The sequence below is a fragment of the Chiloscyllium punctatum genome, chromosome 9 (assembly GCF_047496795.1).
Source record: "Chiloscyllium punctatum isolate Juve2018m chromosome 9, sChiPun1.3, whole genome shotgun sequence".
NCBI lineage: Eukaryota > Metazoa > Chordata > Chondrichthyes > Orectolobiformes > Hemiscylliidae > Chiloscyllium > Chiloscyllium punctatum.
The window spans coordinates 99,670,751-99,690,019 of record NC_092747.1 but is presented as its reverse complement, the minus strand read 5'-3'; the positions used below and the strand labels follow the sequence as shown (position 1 = coordinate 99,690,019).

Genomic DNA, 19,269 nt, shown 5'->3' with positions numbered 1-19,269 from the left:
GAAGTCAGTGGTGGGCAAGTTGTTGGAGGGAATCCTGAGGGACAGGATTTACATGTATTTGGAAAGGAGAAAGTGAGGATTGCAGATGCTGGAGATCAGAGCTGAAAATGTGTTGCTGGAAAAGCGCAGCAGGTCAGGCAATATCCAAGGAGCAGGAGAATCGACGTTTCGGGCATGAGCCCTTCTTCAGGAATGAGGAAAGTCTGCGAAGCAGGCTAAGATAAAAGGTAGGGAGGAGGAACTTGGGGGAGGGGCATTAGAAATGCGATAGGTGGAAGGAGGTTAAGGTGAGGGTGATAAGGTGAAGGTGATAGGCCGGAGTGAGGGTGGGGGCGGAGAGGTCAGGAAGAAGATTGCAGGTTAGGAAGGTGGTGCTGAGTTCAAGGGATTTGACTGAGACAAGGTGGGGGGAGAGGAAATAAGGAAACTGGAGAAATCTGAGTTCATCCCTTGTGGTTGGAGGGTTCCTAGGTGGAAGATGAGGTGCTCCTCCTCCAGCTGTCGTGTTGCTATGGTCTGACGATGGAGGAGTCCAAGGACCTGCATGTCCCTGGTGGAGTGGGAGGGGGAGTTGAAGTGTTGAGCCATGGGGTGGTTGGGTTGGTCGGTCCGGGTGTCCCAGAGGTGTTCTCTGATGAAACGTTCCGCAAGTAGGCAGCCTGTCTCCCCAATATAGAGGAGACCACATCGGGTGCAGCGGATGCAGTAAATGATGTGTGTGGAGGTGCAGGTGAATTTGTGGCGGATATGGAAGGATCCCTTGGGGCCTTGGAGGGAAGTAAAGGGGAAGGTGTGGGCGCAGGTTTTGCATTTCTTGCGGTTGCAGGGGAAGGTGCCGGGGGTGGAGGTTGGGTTGGTGGGGGATGTGGACCTGACGAGGGAGTAACGGAGGGAGTGGTCTTTTCGGAACACTGATAGGGGAGGGGAGGGAAATATATCCTTGGTGGTGGGGTCCGTTTGGAGGTGGCGGAAATGACGACAGATGATACGATGATTCCAAACCAAAGGAGTAGCCATGGGCACCCGCATGGGCCCCAGCTATGCCTGCCTCTTCGTAGGACATGTGGAACAGTCCATCTTCCGCAGCTACACTGGCCCCAACACCCCACCTTTTCCTCCACTACATCGATGACTGTATCGGCGCTGCCTCGTGCTCCTATGAGGAGATTGAACAGTTCATCCACTTTACCAGCACCTCCGCCCCGACCTCAAATTTACCTGGACCGTCTCAGACTCCTCCCTCCCCTTCCTAGACCTCTCCATTTCTATCTCGGGTGACCGAATCAACACGGACATTTACTATAAACCGACCCACTCCCACAGCTACCTAGACTACACTCCTCCCACCCTGCCCCCTGTAAAAATGCCATCCCATATTCCCAATTCCTTCGTCTCCGCCGCATCTGCTCCCAAGAGGACCAGTTCCAATTCCAAACAACCCAGATGGCCTCCTTCTTCAAAGACCACAATTTCCCCCCAGACGTGGTCAACAATGCCCTCCACCGCATCCCCTCCACTTCCCGCTCCTCCGCCCTTGAGCCCCGCCCCTCCAATCGCCACCAGGACAGAACCTCACTGGTCCTCACCTACCACCCCACCAACCTCCATATACATCGTATCATCCGTCATCATTTCCGCCACCTCCAAACGGACCCCACCACCAGGGATATATTTCCCTCCCCTCCCCTATCAGCGTTCCAAAAAGACCACTCCCTCCATTACTCCCTCGTCAGATCCACATCCCCCACCAACCCAACCTCCACCCCTGGCACCTTCCCCTGCAACTGCAAGAAATGCAAAACTTGCGCCCACACTTCCCCCCTTACTTCACTCCAAGGCCCCAAGGGATCCTTCCATATCTGCCACAAATTCACCTGCACCTCCACACACATCATTTACTGCATCCGCTGCACCCGATGTGGCCTCCTCTATATTGGGGAGACAGGCCGCTTACTTGCGGAACGTTTCATCAGAGAACACCTCTGGGACACCCGGACCAAGCAACTCAACCACCCCGTGGCTCAACACTTCAACTCCCCCTCCCACTCCACCAGGGACATGCAGGTCCTTGGACTCCTCCATCGCCAGACCATAGCAACACGACGGCTGGAGGAGAAGTGCCTCATCTTCCGCCTAGGAACCCTCCAACCACAAAGGAACTCAGATTTCTCCAGTTTCCTCATTTCCCCTCCCCCCGCCTTGTCTCAGTCCCAACCCTCGAACTCAGCACCACCTTCCTAACCTGCAATCTTCTTCCTGACCTCTCCGCCCCCGCCCCCACCCCCACTCCGACCTATCACCCTCACCTTATCACCCTTACCTTAACCTCCTTCCACCTATCGCATTTCCAATGCCCCTCCCCCAAGTCCCTCCTCCCTACCTTTTATCTTAGCCTGCTTGGCACACTTTCCTCATTCCTGAAAAAGGGCTCATGCCCAAAACGTCGATTCTCCTGCTCCTTGGATACTGCCTGACCTGCTGCACTTTTCCAGCAACACATTTTCAGCCATGTATTTGGAAAGGCAGGGGCTGATTAGGGATAGTCGACATTGCTTTGTGTGTGGGATATCATGTCTCACAAACTTGATAAAATGTTTTTAAGAAGTACAAAGAGGATTGATGTGGGCAGAGTGGTAGACGTGATCTATGTGGACTTTACAAAGGCTTTCAACAAGGTTCCCCAAGGGAGACTGATTAGCAAGTTTAGGACTCATGGAATACAGAGACAACTAGCTATTTGGAGACAGAACTGGCTCAAAGGTAGAAGACAGAGGATGATGGTGGAGGGTTGTTTTTCAGACTGGAGGCCTGTGACCAGTGGAGTGCCACAAGGATCAGTGCTGGGTCTACTACCTTTCGTCATTTATATAAATGATTTGGATGTGAGCATAAGAGGTATAGTTAGTAAGTTTGCAGATGACACCAAAATTCGAGGTGTAGTGGACAGTGAAGAAGGTTACCTCAGATTACAATGGGATCGTGATCTGATGGGCCAATGGGCTGAGTAATGGCAGACGGAGTTTAATTTAGATAAATGTGAGGTGCTGCATTTTGGGAAATCATATCTTAGCTGGTCTTATACACTTAATGGTAAGGTCCTAGGGAGTGTTGCTGAACAAATAGATCTTGAAGTGCAGGTTCATAGCTCATTGAAAGTAGAGTCGCAGGTAGATAGGATAGTAAAGAAGGCATTTGGTATGCTTTCCTTTATTGGTCAGAGTATTGAGTATAGGTGTTGGGAGGTCATGGTGTGGTTGTACAGGATATTGGTTAGGCCACTTTTGAAATATTGTGTGCAATTCTGGTCTCCTTCCTATCGGAAGGATGTTGTGAAACTTGAAAGGGATCAGAGAAGATTTATAAGGATGTTGCCAGGGTTGGAGGATTTGAGCTATAGGGAGAGGCTGAACAGGCTGGAGCTGTTTTCCCTGGAGTATCAGAGGCTGAGGGGTGACCTTATAGAGGTTTACAAAATCATGAGGTACATGGATAGGATAAATAGACATCTTTTCCCTGGGGTACGCGAGTCCAGAACGAGACAGCATAGGTTTTGGGTGAGAGGGGAAAGATATAAAAGAGACCTAAGGGACAACTTTTTCACACAGAGGGTGGAATGAGCTGCCAGAGGAAGTGGTGGAGGCTGGTACAATTGCAACTTTTAAAAGGCATCTGGATGAGTATATGATTATGAACGGTTTGGAGGGATATGGATCTGGTGCTGGCAAGTGGGACTAGATTAGGTTGGGATATCTGGTCGGCATGGACGAGTTGTACTGAAGGGTCTGTTTCCATGCTTTACATCTCTATGACTCTATAAAGGGTGGAATCTTCCCAGCCCAAAACAAGATGGGCCACAGCATGACATTTGGGAAAATCAGGTAAGATCTTGAGCAAGGCTCTTCTCAACATCAAGACAAAACAGACAAGACCAAATATTCCAACAAAATTCTGGGCATTGAGACAAGATTCTCACTCACCAGCAGTGAGAGGTGTATTAGCATGGATTATCGCTCATTATCGCTCTTATTTTTACCTAATTGCACTTTATTGATATGCAAGCTCCTAGTCTCCCACACACTAGACACTGAGAATTCATCCATAAATGGAGCAGCACGGTGGCTCAGTGGTTCACAATGCTGCCTCACATCACCAGCGACCTAGGTTCGATTCCAGCCTCAGTGACTGTGTGGAGTTTGCATGTTCTCCCTGTGTCTGTGTGGGTTTCCTCCTATAGTCCAATGATGTACAGTTTAGGAGTATTGGCTGTGAGAAATGCAGGATTACAGGGATTGTGGGAGGAGAATGACAGTGCTGACTTGATGGGCCAAAAAGCCAACTTCGACATTGTAGGGATTCCATGAAAAGTCAGAGCAGTTACCTGTCAATGCCAGCTCAAGGCTTTTGGTGTAAGACCATAAGACACAGACACCGAAATGGATCATTCAGCCCATCTAGTCTACTCCACCAGTGAAGGAGATTCTGGCAGATCTGATAATCCTCAACTCCACTTTACTGGCTCTTTCCCATAGCCCTTGATTCCTTTACTGATTAAAAATCTATCTCAATCTTGAATATACTTAACATCACAGACTCATTGCTAAACCCCTGGACTTCCAAACAATCAAATTTTACTTTGATTGTGCCAATGACCATTTCTTTCCCTTGTTCCATTGCCAGGTGCTACAATATTGCACAATAATTCCCATCTCCTTATTATTAATTGGCACTGCATTGTGAACATGCATTTACATGTGATGTGTATCTCAGTTCTCAAGACAAACCAAAGCATTTCAGATCCAAGGATTTGCTTTTGAAAGAGAGGAAAGAATTTGGATTTAACGAGCACCCCTTGCATGTCTTCAGGAAGTCTCAAAGAGCTTCACAGCCAATAAATTACTTTTGATCGTAGTCACAATTGCCATATGGGAAAACACTGTAGACAATTTGAACAAGGGTAAGCAGAAATAAACTGTAATGGTGTTGTGCTGCAATTCACTCGGGGAGACTGGGTCGATATGGCAACATAGACCTTTATATGTATATCATAGCATGGAGCTATGGATAATGGTGGTAGAATCTTTTTCCATCACATGGCTAACCAGGAACCCTCCCCCACTCAGCACTGATAGAAGAGTTTACAAGTTAATAGCTGTTTGGCCAGATTCTGAATGCACCCTCTCGCCTGCCAGTTTCTGGAGTAGGACTTGAACCCATGGCTTTTGGCTCAGAGGCAGGGACGTTACCCACTGCGCCAGAGGCCAGTGTAAATGAAATGCATCACCAGTTAATTTGTTTCAGTGGTAACAATTGTGACACCACAAGTCCTTTGATGCTCTTCTCTGAAGAGGGCCACAAGATTATTTCCAGTCCTTTGATCTGGCAGACAGAAGGTTGTTTTAACTTCTCAACTAAAATTCAGCACTTCCAGAGCAGTTTGCTGCAATGAAGTATCAGGCTAGGTTATGTAGGCAAGCTCTGGAGTGGAACTTGAACCCCTGAGTTTCTGATTCGGATGTGGGAATGTTACACAAAATGCAACTGCTGTTGCTGCGCATGGTATATAATATAATTTAATATAATTTGTGTATAATAAGCTTGTAAAGCTGCAAATGAGATGAATGGTTGATTATACTGAATAGTGGGAAGGAGAGATGAGGCGTGCTTTTGATCAGGACTCACATCTGTTTCCAAGAAGAAGCTTGATGTGTCTTTGAATAGTGCCCTGGGATTTTTTCTATTGATCTGAACCACAGAAAGATGATAGGTATGAGCTTTGGTTCGCATTAGACCTTAAGAACACATCTTCTGAAATGCATCATTCTCTCAATAACAGTGTCTTGAAGTGTCAATCCAGATTGCCGAAATGCAGAGCTTCGGAGGGTTGGTGTGGACTTGTTGGGCCAAAGGGCTTGTTTCCACACTGTAGGGATTCTATGACAATTCTATTCTATGGATTCTATGACAATCCATAGCCTTCTCACTCAGAGCTTCCGGTATTATTTACCTTTTCATCCATCACTATATCTTCACAAGCAACACATTGCATTCCAACCTTGATATTCGAGTTCTCACCTTGTTTTCAAGTTCCTCCACAGTTTTGCTATTCCCCTTATTTCTGTAATCTGCCTCAGCCCCACATCTCTCTGAGTTGTGTATCCTTCTCTAATTCTCATTTTTCCAATATCTCAGAATTGAAGGACACCACCTCCAGTGGTCAAGCCTTCAGTTCCATGGATCCTGAGATCTGGATTTCCTCTCTAAACGTCTGTGACCATCACACCCACACCACCTTCCCCCACCCCCACTCACTGTTCTCATTCTTTAAGACACTGTCTATAATCTATCTGTATTGACCAATCTGTCTGTCCTCTGGCTAGCCTGTCTGTAAGTGACTTAGTGAGTTTTTTGGGGAATGTTCCTGTGAAGTACCTTGGAATGTTTACAATGATAAAGATGTTACATAAATGTAACTTGTTATTGTTGAAAGTGAGTCGAGATTCAGGTTTTCTGTCAGTTCTCCCTAGCACCCTTGCGATAATATGCGTCTGCATCACTGTTATACTCTCACTTCATTATGATTACATTATGCTGAGCCTGATGTATCTGTCTTTCTACTGTTGTTTCATTCTGCTGGTCTGTGAAATTCTACAAGACAATACTATAAGATTCTGCTTAGACAGTAGGTGGCACTATCACCAAACAATGTCAGGTTTTCGTCCTGGTACATACACAGACTCTTTACTGACCTGTGACTCACTAGGCCTCTGTCGAAAGCTCTCACTTTGCATTTCCTATTCACATTCAGGTCAGCGACAACTGATCTCGGAACTAAGGAAGGAGATAGGGCTTGGAATCTGTTCCCCACCCAGGGTGCCACAGGTTGGGAAATGCTTGTATGCAAATAGGCAAAGAGGGAATAAAACTCGAATGTGATGAAACAGAAACTGTGACTGCAGAGGAGAACACGAGCAAACAGAAAGTCTTTTACAAAGTATACGTCCTTGTTGCTCATGTGTTGTACATCCAGCGTCAATCCAGCTCAAAAGCACTGAAAGCCAGTCGTGAATGAGACTGCTTTCATTTTCAATGCTGCTCACCTTTCTGGCTGGCAGTTGATGGACTGAGTTCCTGATTTGAAAGGGGTAGAAATATTGTTATACATAGAGTGACAATGCCCTGGAAACAATCAGAGGCCTAATCACACCAAGAAAACTGTGTTTCCACATCTATGCTGGTATGTATTCCTACACCTCTGTAAAACCTACACACTACTCAACTCCTCTATTCTCTTATCTCTCTCTCATTCCTGTCACTACTGTTTTGTTTTTCATTACCTTACACCCAGCCCATTCTTTGTTTTCTTCTTCTCATCTTGTTCTCCCATGCTTCCTACTCTTCTCCTCAATCTTTTCTCCACTATTTCTCTATCCTTCCCTATTCGCTGTGAAATATAGAGATCACAGATCGTCAGCAGGTCCATTCACATCATTTTGCTAACAGCCAAGTTCAGGTCACTTGACACTGGTGCCTCGTTCAATAAAGTGTAACACATTCTGAAGAACAATTAGTGACATGCTGAATTCATGACAGTTTTGCGTTCTTGCCATACTTAAATACTAAAATTAGTTCCACTGAAATAATATACTTTTTTAAAAATAAGAATTCCATTTTGATTGTGGGGGTCATACCTTTATGGCAGCATTCAAAAAGCAAGACCTTAACATCTCTCCGATAAGGGTGGCACAGTGGCTCAGTGGTTAGCACTGCTGCCTCACAGCACCAGGGTCCCAGATTTGATTCCAGCGTCAGTTGACTGTCTGTGCGGATTATGCACATTCTCCCTGTGTCTGCATGGGTTTCCTCCAGGTGCTCCAGTTTCCTCCCACAGTCCAAAGCAGATCAGGTGAATTGGCCATACTAAATTGCCCATAGTGCTAGGTGCATTAGTCAGACGGAAATGGTTCTGGGTGGGTTATTCTTCGGAGGGTCAATGTAGACTGATTGGGCTGAAGGGCCGGTTTCCGCACTGTAGGAATCTAATGTCGGAGCCTGAGGGGTGACCTTTAAAGATCTATAAAATCATGAGGGGCACGGATAGGATAAATGGACAAAGTCTTTTCCCTGGGGTAGGGGAGTCCAGAACTGGAGAGCATAGGTTTAGGGTGAGAGGGGAAAAATTTAAAAGGGACCCAAGGGGCAACTTTTTCACGCAGAGGGTGGTGCATGTTTAGAAAGAGCTGCCAAGGAAGTGGTGGAGGCTGGTACAATAACAACATTTAAAAGGCATCTGGATGGGTATATGAATAGGAGGATATGGGCTAAATGCTGGCAAATGGGACTAGATTAGGTTAGGATATCTAGTCGGCATGGACGAGATGGACTGAAGGGCCTGTTTCCATGATATACATCTCTATGACTCTAAGGAGAAATTCTTCCTCAGTTCCTGAATCCAAGAGTAGGTTTTGTTTGGTGGATCTCAGGACCTTGACATCAGAATGAACTGGGGATCTGAAACTGCACTGTGTGGGGCACAGTTGCCCAGTTGTGATTTTCCTCAGGATGGCCAATTAATGGTCAGTGGGTGCAATTAATGATCAATGGCACATGGTGGTTCTCCTGCACTTAAGCAGCAGGAGGCTGCCCTTATAGATAAGCGAGGCATTCCAGGACGGAGCCATCTTCTCGAAGACATTTTAACGGAGAAAGATTGTCCTACACAGACACGCCACCATTTTGAAGGGAGATCCTTCACATAGGGCAATCTGCAACCACCTAAAACAGGCCAGACAGCAAGGGGAGGGCAACAGTGTTATTCCTGGACATCTCCAGAGACCTGGAGGGCAGCTGGGAAAATCCAGTCAAACTCTCACATTTGACCTTGACAGAGCTTTAACAGGCTGCCAACTGCTTGTGCCTCTCCGTCTCTGTGTTGATCCCCATCACAATATAGGAATCATCCCCAAACTTTCTGCACAGGAGACAAATCAAACCCTCAAAGTTCCCACACAACAATAAATAATTTCCACACAGGACAAAGTTCAACATGACAAAGTGTCTGCCCCCCCATTATATATTTCATAGTTGCATATAAATTGGTGCTTAACAGAGTATAAGGTTGCAAAGAATTTACGTGGAGACTGCTCGCATTCAATTGCACTGTCTTGGGAAGTGGATATATACCTGCAGCATGTAGAGCAGAATGATTACAATGTTACTAGATTCTCCAAATAATAAAGACCATAAGATTAAGAGATTTGAGAGTTCTACATGCTTTTGAGTTTGGGGATGATATTTAATGCCAATGAAAGGAGTGCTACTTCTAAGTAAAATAGGGGTAAAGCACTTAAATCGGCATTGATGCAGGATGAAGTGAAATACCTTCACCATTAAGCAGGCCGTCAATGTAAATATCGGTCAAATGAAATTGGACATGGAACACAGCAAGACAACTGGAATTGAGCACTCCGTCGATTTACAGTACCCACAATCTGTATATTATTGTAGCCCTTAGCAAGACCTAAGTTCTCTAATGAAAACATTAAGTAAATGTAATGGCATCAGGGAATGGGAATTTCAAGGAAAAAATGCTATTTGTTCATAATGATGTCAACAATTTGGTTGGTGTGTGTTTGCGTGCATGTACATGTGTATGTGCGCAGATGTGGTAAGTCAATGCAAAGAACTGGCTCAAAGGTAGGAAGCAAAGGTCATGGTGGACGGTTGCTTTTCAGTCTGGAGGTCTATAACCAACAGTGTGCCATAAGGATCAATGCTGGGTCCACTGCTTCTTGTCACTTATATGAATGATTTGGGATGTGAATATAGGACGTACGATTACTAAGTTTGCCGATGACATTAAAATTGGTGCTGTAATGGACAGCAAAGAAGGTTACCCCAGGGTACAACGGGATCTTGATCAGATGGGCCAATGGGCCGAGGGGTGGCAGATAGTGTTTAATTTTGAAAAATGTGAGGTGCTGTACTTTGGATAGGAAAATCAGTGCAGAATTTATACACTTCATGAGAAGGTCCTGGGGAGAGTTGCACAACAAAGTGTCTTTGGAGTGCAGGTTCATAGTTCATTGAAAGTTCATTGATAGTGAAGAAGGTATTTGAAGAAGGCCTTTATTGATCAGTGCATTGAGTACAGGAGTTGGGAGGTCATGCTGGGGCTGTATAGGAGAATGGTTAGAACACTTTTGGAATACTGCGTGCAATTCTGGTCTCCCTGTTACAGAAGGATGTTGCTAAACTTGAAAGGGTTCAGAAAAGATTTACAAGGATATTGCCAGGGTTGGAAGGTTTGAACTATATAGAGAGAGCTAAACAGGCTGCTATTTTCCCTGGAGGTTGGAGGCTGAGAGGTGACCCTATAGAGGTTTATAAATCATGAGGGTCATGGATAGGGTAAATAGGCAAGGTTTTTTCCCAGGGTGGGGGAAATCCAAATTTAGAGAACATAGGTTTAAGGGGAGAGGAGAAAGACTGAGAAAAGTCCTAAGGGGCAAATCTTTCACGCAGAGGGTGGTGCATGTATGGAATGAGCTGCCAGAGGAAGTAGTGGAGGTAGGTACAATTACAACATTTAAAAGACATCTAGATGGGTACATGAATAGGAAGGGTTTAGAGGGATATGGGCCAGATACTGGCAAATGGGACTAGATTTATCGAGGATATCTGGTTGGCATAAATGAGTTGGACCAAAGGGTGTGTTTCTGTGCTTTATATCTCTACGACTCTGTGACTCACTGCAAAGAGATGAGGGCTTAACAATTACATTTCTCCCAAAACCAAAACAAAATTTCCTTTGGGAATGAATATCATTCCCCTGCTTGGAAAGGGACAGCAATTAGGGAGAGTTTATTACTGGTCCTGAACAAGAGAGCAGAGATTGCAGCTTGACAATAAAAACCACGAAACAGGCCAGGGATACCATGAGAGTTCATTGAGGGGGGAGGTGTCTCTAGATACTGACAAATTAGAAGAGTTGATAAAGGATGCCAAATAAAGAGTTGGAAAGAACTCTGGAAAGAGTTTTGTGTAACTTCGAGGTGCCAGATAAGGGACTGCCAGCCTTATCACATAGATGGATATATACAGCACAGAAAAACGTGCTTCTTGATGATATATATAATGATAAAGTCAGCCCAATGGCTTGGGTTCTGAAGAGAGAGTCAGTGATTAAAGCATATGAAAGATTGGGAGAAACATCAGCAAAATAAAGGTCTTTCACCTATTTCCCCTCCACTACTCAATACAGCCATGAGACTGTCAAAAATCCACGGCGAGCCATTGGACAACATGGATCAATTCTTATACATTCGGAACCTTTTTCCAGCAAGGGCAGATATCAACAATGAAATTCAATCTCATTTCCACTTCCCAACACAGCACAGAATCATAGAGATGTACAGCACGGAAACAGACCCTTCAGTCCAACTCGTACATGCTGACCAGATATCCTAAATTAATCTAATCCCATTTGTCAGCACTTGGCCCATATTCCATTAAACCCTGGATAAAAGCAAATTACTGCGGATGCTGAAATCTGAACCAAACGAGAAAATGCTGGAAAATCTCAGCAGGTTTTTTTCTCTCCTTACAGATGCTGCCAGACCTGTTGAGATTTTCCAGCATTTTCTCTTTTGGTTCCATTAAACCCTTCCTAGTCATAGACCCATCCAGATGCCTTTTAAATATTGTAATTGTCCCTCCATTTTTTCTGGCAGCCAATGCCATACACACACCACCCTCTGTGTGAAAACGTTGCTCCTTAGCTCCCTTTTAAATGTTTCCTCTCTCTCACCCTAAACCTATGCCCTCTAGTTCAGGAATCCCCTGCCCCAGGGAAAAGATCTTGTCTATTTACTCTACCTTATGCCCCTCATGATTTTATACCCTTGACTGAGGACAAAGATCTCAACCCTGGCACCAAGCTCATGGTCCACAGGACAAGCATTGTTATCTAGCCTTCTGCATTATATAGCGTAAAAGATAAAAATGAAACATTTATTTCTTTGATTAATTTTAGTTAGATTGCCAAAAGCTTGAATTTCAAAAACAGGTTAACTTGTTAATGACTAGTTATTCACAGTGTTACTTTTGTTAATCTTTAATTTAGATTAAGAATAGAATAAGGTAGTGGCTATTATTTGTCTGAGGACACATGTATACTGGGTTTGGCATGAGATGGATAAGATTAAGGAGGTCAGTAAACTCAGTCTGCAAAAGAAAATGCGCCTTGATTTCAATCTTGCCAACTGGTTTGGATTCTACCAACACATGAAAGCACTACACTTAATCCAGGCGAAGTGTATGGGAAAAAAACTTCCCATTTTGAAATTCAAAAAGGTTTGCTGAAGTAATTATTTTACTGGATCCCACACTCTAAGGATAAGAAAACACACATCTCTTTCAACACAAAACATACTGCCATGTGCAATAAAGGAGGCAAATACATTCTGACCTCAATCTCATTTCTGCCTAGTGTAAAGATAGAAGAAACACCTGCTGACTCAGAGATCACAATAGTTGGTGGCATGGTGGCTCAGTGGTTAGCACTGCTGTATCAGAACACCAGAATTCCAGGTTCAATCCCAGCCTTGGGTGACTGTCTGTGTGGAGTTTGCACATTCTCCCTGTGTCTGTGTGGGTTTGCTCTGGTTTCCTCCCGCATTCCAAAGACGTGCAGGTCAGGTGACTTGGCCACGTTAAATTATCCATAGTGTTAGGTGCATTAGTCAGAGGGGGTGTGGGTTACTCTTCAGAGGGTTGGTGTGGACTTGTTAGGCAAGTTTCCACACTGTAGGGAATGTAAGAATTTTATTCAGAGTTCCATAAAATGCTTGAAAATGTCTACAGCATTCTTCCAGCTCTGCTTTTAATAGTTTCTTGTGCATTTGTTTACTTGAAAGTCACATACAGACTTAACCAATAAAGCATTGACCACTTACTTAACTCTCATTATCGAACACTGGGTACTTAATAATTAAACAAGATGGAAGCATGAATGGCAAGTCCAGAGGTAATTTTGACAAGAAACCTGCTCATAGATGAAACATGGTGGAGAGAAATTATAGTTTAAAGGAAGTGTTGGATGTGACAATGGGATATCATGGAGGAAACACCATTTGGAGGACATATGGGTGGAAAAGACACAGTTAGGAGGAGATCTCAATGGTGCAGACACAGCTTAAAGGTGGTAGGAATGGAATATGCTTGCAGCACTGGACAAGAGTTTGAGTGAGGAACAAATGAAATACTTCAACTTATACTGCTCCCAAGCATCTTTTATTTACGGGTCAACATAGTGACCTACGCTATTCCCATTTCACAGTTCTTACTGCACATCCTTTTATATGCCTCCAAGTAAAAGCCATATGGGCACCAGAATAGTAAGACAGAATAGAAATGAAATAAAAACATTAGAAAACCACAGCAAGGCTGGCAGACCTGTTGAAAGGTCACAGACTTGAAACATTAACAGTTTCTCCTCTCAGATGTTGTCAGACTTCCTGAGAACTTCTCACTTTTCATTGTTTCAGTGTCAGATTTTATAGCCAAACTTCAGCATCCATTAATATATATAAAGAAAGTAAGTCAAAGTCCTCACAGAATGAGACTGAGGAAATAATAATGGGAATCCAAGGGGGATAACAATTGGGTATCAGGAAATGGCAGCAGAATTGAATAAATGCTTTGCATCAGTCTTCACAGTAGAATACATTAACAATTACTAAATAATCAAGAATTATTAATCCTTCATCCAGTAGCCCAGCAAAGAGAGGGGAGGAACAAAATACAACAGCTATTGTTGTGGTTCTGTTCGCCAAGCTGGGAATTTGTCTTGCAAACATTTCGTCCCCTGTCTAGGTGACATCCTCAGTGCTTGGGAGCCTCCTGTGAAGCGCTTCTGTGCTGTTTCCTCCCGCATTTATAGTGGCCTGTCTCTGCCGCTTCCGGTTGTCAGTTCGAGCTGTCCGCTGTAGTGGCCGGTATATTGGGTCCAGGTCGATGTGTTTGTTGATAGAGTCTGTGGATGAGTGCCATGCCTCTAGGAATTCCCTGGCTGTTCTCTGTTTGGCTTGCCCTATAATGGTAGTGTTGCCCCAGTCGAATTCATGTTGCTTTTCGTCTATGTGTGTGACTGGGACAACACTACCATTATAGGGCAAGCCAAACAGAGAACAGCCAGGGAATTCCTAGAGGCATGGCACTCATCCACAGACTCTATCAACAAACACATCGACCTGGACCCAATATACCGGCCACTGCAGCGGACAGCTGGAACTGACAACTGGAAGCGGCAGAGACAGGCCACTATAAATGCCGGAGGAAACAGCACAGAAGCACTTCACAGGAGGCTCCCAAGCACTGAGGATGTCACCTAGACAGGGGACGAAACGTTTGCAAGACAAATTCCCAGCTTGGCGAACAGAACCACAACAACGAGCACCCGAGCTACAAATCTTCTCCCAAACTTTGAACACAACAGCTATCACTGGAGAAAAGGTACTAGAGAAACTAATGGGGCTAAGGATTAATAAACCCCCAGTTCTGATGGGTTGCATCCTGGGATATTAAAGGAAATAACTGCAGACATAGTGAATGTACTGGTAGTAATCATCCAACTATCCTCAGATTCTGGAAAAGTCCCATGGGATTGGAAAACTGCCAATATAACATCTTTACTTGAAAAGGAGAGACAAATAAAAGATAACTATAGCCCAGTTAGCTTACTATTGGTTCTTCGATAGGGTAGATGCAGAAAGGTTGTTTCTCCTTGTGGGACAGTCTAGGACCAGAGGGCACAATCTCAGAATAAGAGGACACACCTTTGAAACAGAGAGGAGGTGGAATTTCTTCTCAGAGTGCAGTGGATCTGTGGAATTATTTACCACAGCAGACTGTTGAGATTGGGACATTGACCATATTCTAGGCTGAGACAGACAGATAAGGAAGAAAATCAAGGGTTATGGGGAAGAGGCAGGCATTGCTGAATAGAGCAGCAGACTTCTGCTCCTCCAGGTTATTGTCTTATGGTCACAGTTCTTTTTCCTTGAATCCAAAAATCGTGTGAACAACCGACTAAAGGCAAAAAGTGACATACCTAATAACAAAAAACCAGGAAGTACTGGACAACTTAGCAAATTAACTGGCATCTGTGAAGGGAGAAATTTGTTAACATTTTATGTCTGTCACCTTTTATCAGAACTGGCAAAAGCGAGCGACAGTAAGATTTTGAGCAAGGGAACTGTGTGACACTGTTTCTATTGTTTATTTAATATTTATTGTGTTTCTAATTGTTCACATTCTGATGAAGAGTCACAGCCCTGAAATGTTAACTCTGTTTCTCTCCACAGATGCTGCCATTACTGCAGAATATTTCCAGCTGCTCCTGTTTTAATTTCTGATTCCCAGCAGCAACAGTATTCTACTTTGTAATTAGTGATAAAAACTTCTAAATGGATTTGGACTGAATTATTTCAGTAAAAACGGCAGTTGGATTTCACAACGATATTGTCACAGGGATACAAGCAGTATTTATCAGACATTTTTGCTAAGTGTGGCACAGTGGCTCATACTACTACCTCACAGCACCAGGGTCCTAGGTTCAATTCTAGCCGTGGGCGACTGTCTGTGTGGAATTTGCACATTCTCCCGTGTCTGTACGGGTTTCCTCCGACAGTCCAAAGATGTACAGATTAGGTGAATTGGCCATGCTAACCTGCACTGGAGGGTCAGTGTGGATTGGTTGGGCTGAAGGGCCTGTTTCCGCACTGTAGGGAATCTAGTCTGAAATACACAATGATCATCTGATTGGAGGTGAATTTATAGCACATCAACAGATACCTCAAAAAAATCTGATCACGAGCAAAGATGGCTGTTTCACAATATACATATTTTGCACGAAGATTTAATAATTCCCTTCTTCAATCTCCATGTAGTATTTATGGACAGAACATTCTTATCCAATCCTTGTATCACATATGAGTAGTTTGAGACAGCATTGTATAAAGTACTTAAGATGCTAAGTACCAATAGCAACACCTTTCCTTGAATTCACTAGTATTTTATTGGGCAAAATACATTTGTGCCAAATGCAACAATGGAGAGACACCCTTAGATTAGATTACTTACAGTGTGGAAACAGGCCCTTCGGCCCAACAAGTCCACACCGCCCCGCCGAAGCGTACCCACCCATACCCCTACATCTACCTCTTGCCTAACACTACGGGCAATTTAGCATGGCCAATTCACCTGACCTGCACATCTTTGGACTGTGGGAGGAAACCGGAGCACCCGGAGGAAACCCACGCAGACACGGGGAGAACGTGCAAACTCCACACAGTCAGTCGCCTGAGGCGGGAATTGAACCCGGGTCTCCGGCGCTGTGAGGCAGCAGTGCTAACCACCCTATTTCAACATTTAAACAGGTACCACAAATTGACCTTTCAAGTGGGCAAAAAATCTGGCAAACCAATCACACTAATGGTCAAAACTAAATGTTGTGCACCTTACCCGTGAGAAGATATTTTCCAAAGAGCTGGTTAGAGACTTCTTGGCCTTGTTTTTTAGGACATCAAGTTTAAATCTCCCTGTGCTTGCAGAATGCTCTGGAATCATATTATTTGGCACAGGCTTTGAAAGAGAAGAAAACAGGACTGTTTAGTAGGTGAGGTGAACATGAGTTTTAGCAGGTTGACTGAATCAGACACATCAAATAAAGTCAGACTAATGATTCAAAACACTGCTTTAAAATGCAGGTCGAAATGCTGGGATCTGCTTCGCATCAGTCTAAAGCACAGTAAACATAAAAGGAAGACTTCACTTGCATTTGTATAGCAGCTTCATCCAAGGCAAAACAATATATACTTTCTAAGGCTGGGACTGAAAGCAAGTTTCAATCCTGCTGTGGTGTCTTGTTGACCATTTGTAAACTGTTATCAGAGGCAATTAATTGAAAAACTTCATTCAACAGCATCATTGTGTGTGACTCAATGGGAGAGCCCACAGCAATGTCCTACTGGCAGCTTTACCATCAAAGTATCAAGATGAGCACTGTTCTAGCAGACAGATGAACATCAGGGTACTACATGAGGGCATTCCCCCTCCTCAGGAGGGTGATGAGGATCTATGAGGGAGGTCTCTTTGGCCCTCTGATTCACCAAAAGACCAGCCCCAGTGTGTCCAGCCTTTTTTCATCAGTAAAATCCCACACTGTTTATAACCTTTGAGTGTAGGAGTTGGGATTTTTTACTGAAGTTGTATAGGACATTGGTGAGGCCTCTTCTCGAGTACTGTGTCCAGTTCTGGTCGCCCTGTTTTAGGAAGTATATTATCAAGCTGGAGAGGGTTCAGAAGAGATTTACCAGGACATTGCCAGGAATGGAGGGTTTGACTTTGAAAAATAGGCTGGATAGGCTGGGACTTTTTCCAATGGAGAGGAGGGGATTGAGGGGTGACCTCATGGAAGCTTATAAAATCATGAGGGGCATAGATAAGGTGAATGGCAGGTGTCTTTTCCTTATGGTGGGGGGTTTAAAGACTTTAGGACATTTTTGAGTTGAGAGGAGAAAGATTTTTTTTAAATCAAGAGGGACAATTTCTTTACACAGAGAGTGGTCTGTATGTGGAATGAACTTACAAGGGAAGTGGTGGATTATAGTTATAATGTACTTATCTAAATGCTTTTTTAACATGAATAAGGAACGTTTGGAGGGATAAAGGCCAAGTGCAGGCAGATGGGACTGACTTAATTTAGATGGACCAAAAGCTCTGTTTCTGTGCAACTCTACAACATGGCCCCAAGTGACCAGCTAAATATTACTGATGGCTAGCAACAGCTGCCAAGTGGTAGATGCTTCTGTTGCTCAGCAACCTCTAGTAAGATTGACAAGAGGTAGGATTGTGTCAGCCCACAGGGCTTTTGGAATTCCCTTCCAGTGCTCCTCTTGCCCCAGTGTAGTGGGTCTCATAAGACTCTAATCTATGTATCGCATGGTATCTCAAAGGGCTTTGCTCACAATTAATTACTTTGAAGTATAGTTACTATGTTAGTTATAAATGTTCTTGAATTAATTTCCTTCACACCTGTATTTGAAATCCAATCAGATGAGTGCATGATTGAAAGATATGATTCAAACAAACTTGACTGAATCATATAAAGTCCTAAGGGGTCTTGAAAGCTTGATGTGGAGAGGACATTTTCTTATGGCAACATCTAAAACTAGGGCCTACTTTTTCAGAGTGAGGCGTCCCCCATTTGAAATAGATGAGGTGACCTTTATTTCTCTCAGAGGGTTTTGAGTCTGTGGAGCTCTCCTCCTGAAAAACGTGATGGAAGCAGAGTCCTTGAAGATTTTTGAGGTAGGATGGATCAATTCCTGTTCAGCAAAGGGGTGACAGGTTAACTGAGATAGGTAGGAATATGGGATTTAAGGTTACAATTAGATCAGCCATGATCTTACTAAATGGTGAAGAAGACTCAAGGGATTGAGAGGCATACTCCTGCTCCTGATTCATGTGTTCCTGGATACGTGGCTGCTGGAGGCCATCTTGTGAACAAAACGGAACAGTATATTGAAAAATAATGACATTGCATAACTCTGCAGTCAAAGCGTCACAACTTTCTCTTTGAAAACGTGAATGAAGAAAATATGATACCATGGGGCTCTCTCCAAGATGGGCATGGGTCTTCTGTTTATTCTCACATATCTGTCGCAGAATGAGGATCACCAGTTCATTCTCATCTTGGTCATCAGCTGGCTTCATTTTCTGTCAATACAGATCATTTGTTAATATTGGTAACGATAAGTTATCTAACTATTCTGCAGTTATTTCCAGTTCTACTTAAACTGTGAAAGGTTTCTACTATAATTGTGGAAACTTTAAGTTACAGTAAATTAACGTATGTTTCAATCTCAGTGTGTGTGCCATAAAAGGCATACATTACTGACAATAGCTGAGCTCCAAAGGGTGGCTTTGAATTATAAACAATATTCAAAATTACTTCAGGTAAGGGCCAGAACTTACAAGGCTCCACTCCTGGTACAGAGTGTCTTAACAGCAATGAACAATGGAGAACCAAATGCACAAGTCATAGCATTACACAAAGCAGATCATGTCCTATTGCTCTCCGTGAGAAGGCTTAGTTCCCTTTTGACTCCATCTTCCACTTTTTGCACTTCAAGTAGTATTTGAATACATAACCTCTTTTCTTCACCCTCTACCATTTGTTTAAGGCTGTCTTAACTTTCCAAAGAGCAT

General features: G+C 43.9%; 1 protein-coding gene across 2 annotated transcripts in view; it reads right to left on the bottom strand.

Moving 5' to 3' along the window:
* The window catches only part of tbc1d4 (TBC1 domain family, member 4), a 283,205-nt gene that overhangs the window by 98,444 nt on the left and 165,492 nt on the right, over nt 1–19,269 (bottom strand). For both annotated transcript variants that reach the window (XM_072577967.1, XM_072577968.1), the window contains exons 7-8: nt 18,667–18,777; nt 16,522–16,641 (exon numbers count right to left, since the gene is read on the bottom strand). In XM_072577967.1, coding sequence (XP_072434068.1) covers nt 16,522–16,641; nt 18,667–18,777 — 231 coding nt within the window. The remainder of the gene's footprint in view (nt 1–16,521; nt 16,642–18,666; nt 18,778–19,269) is intronic.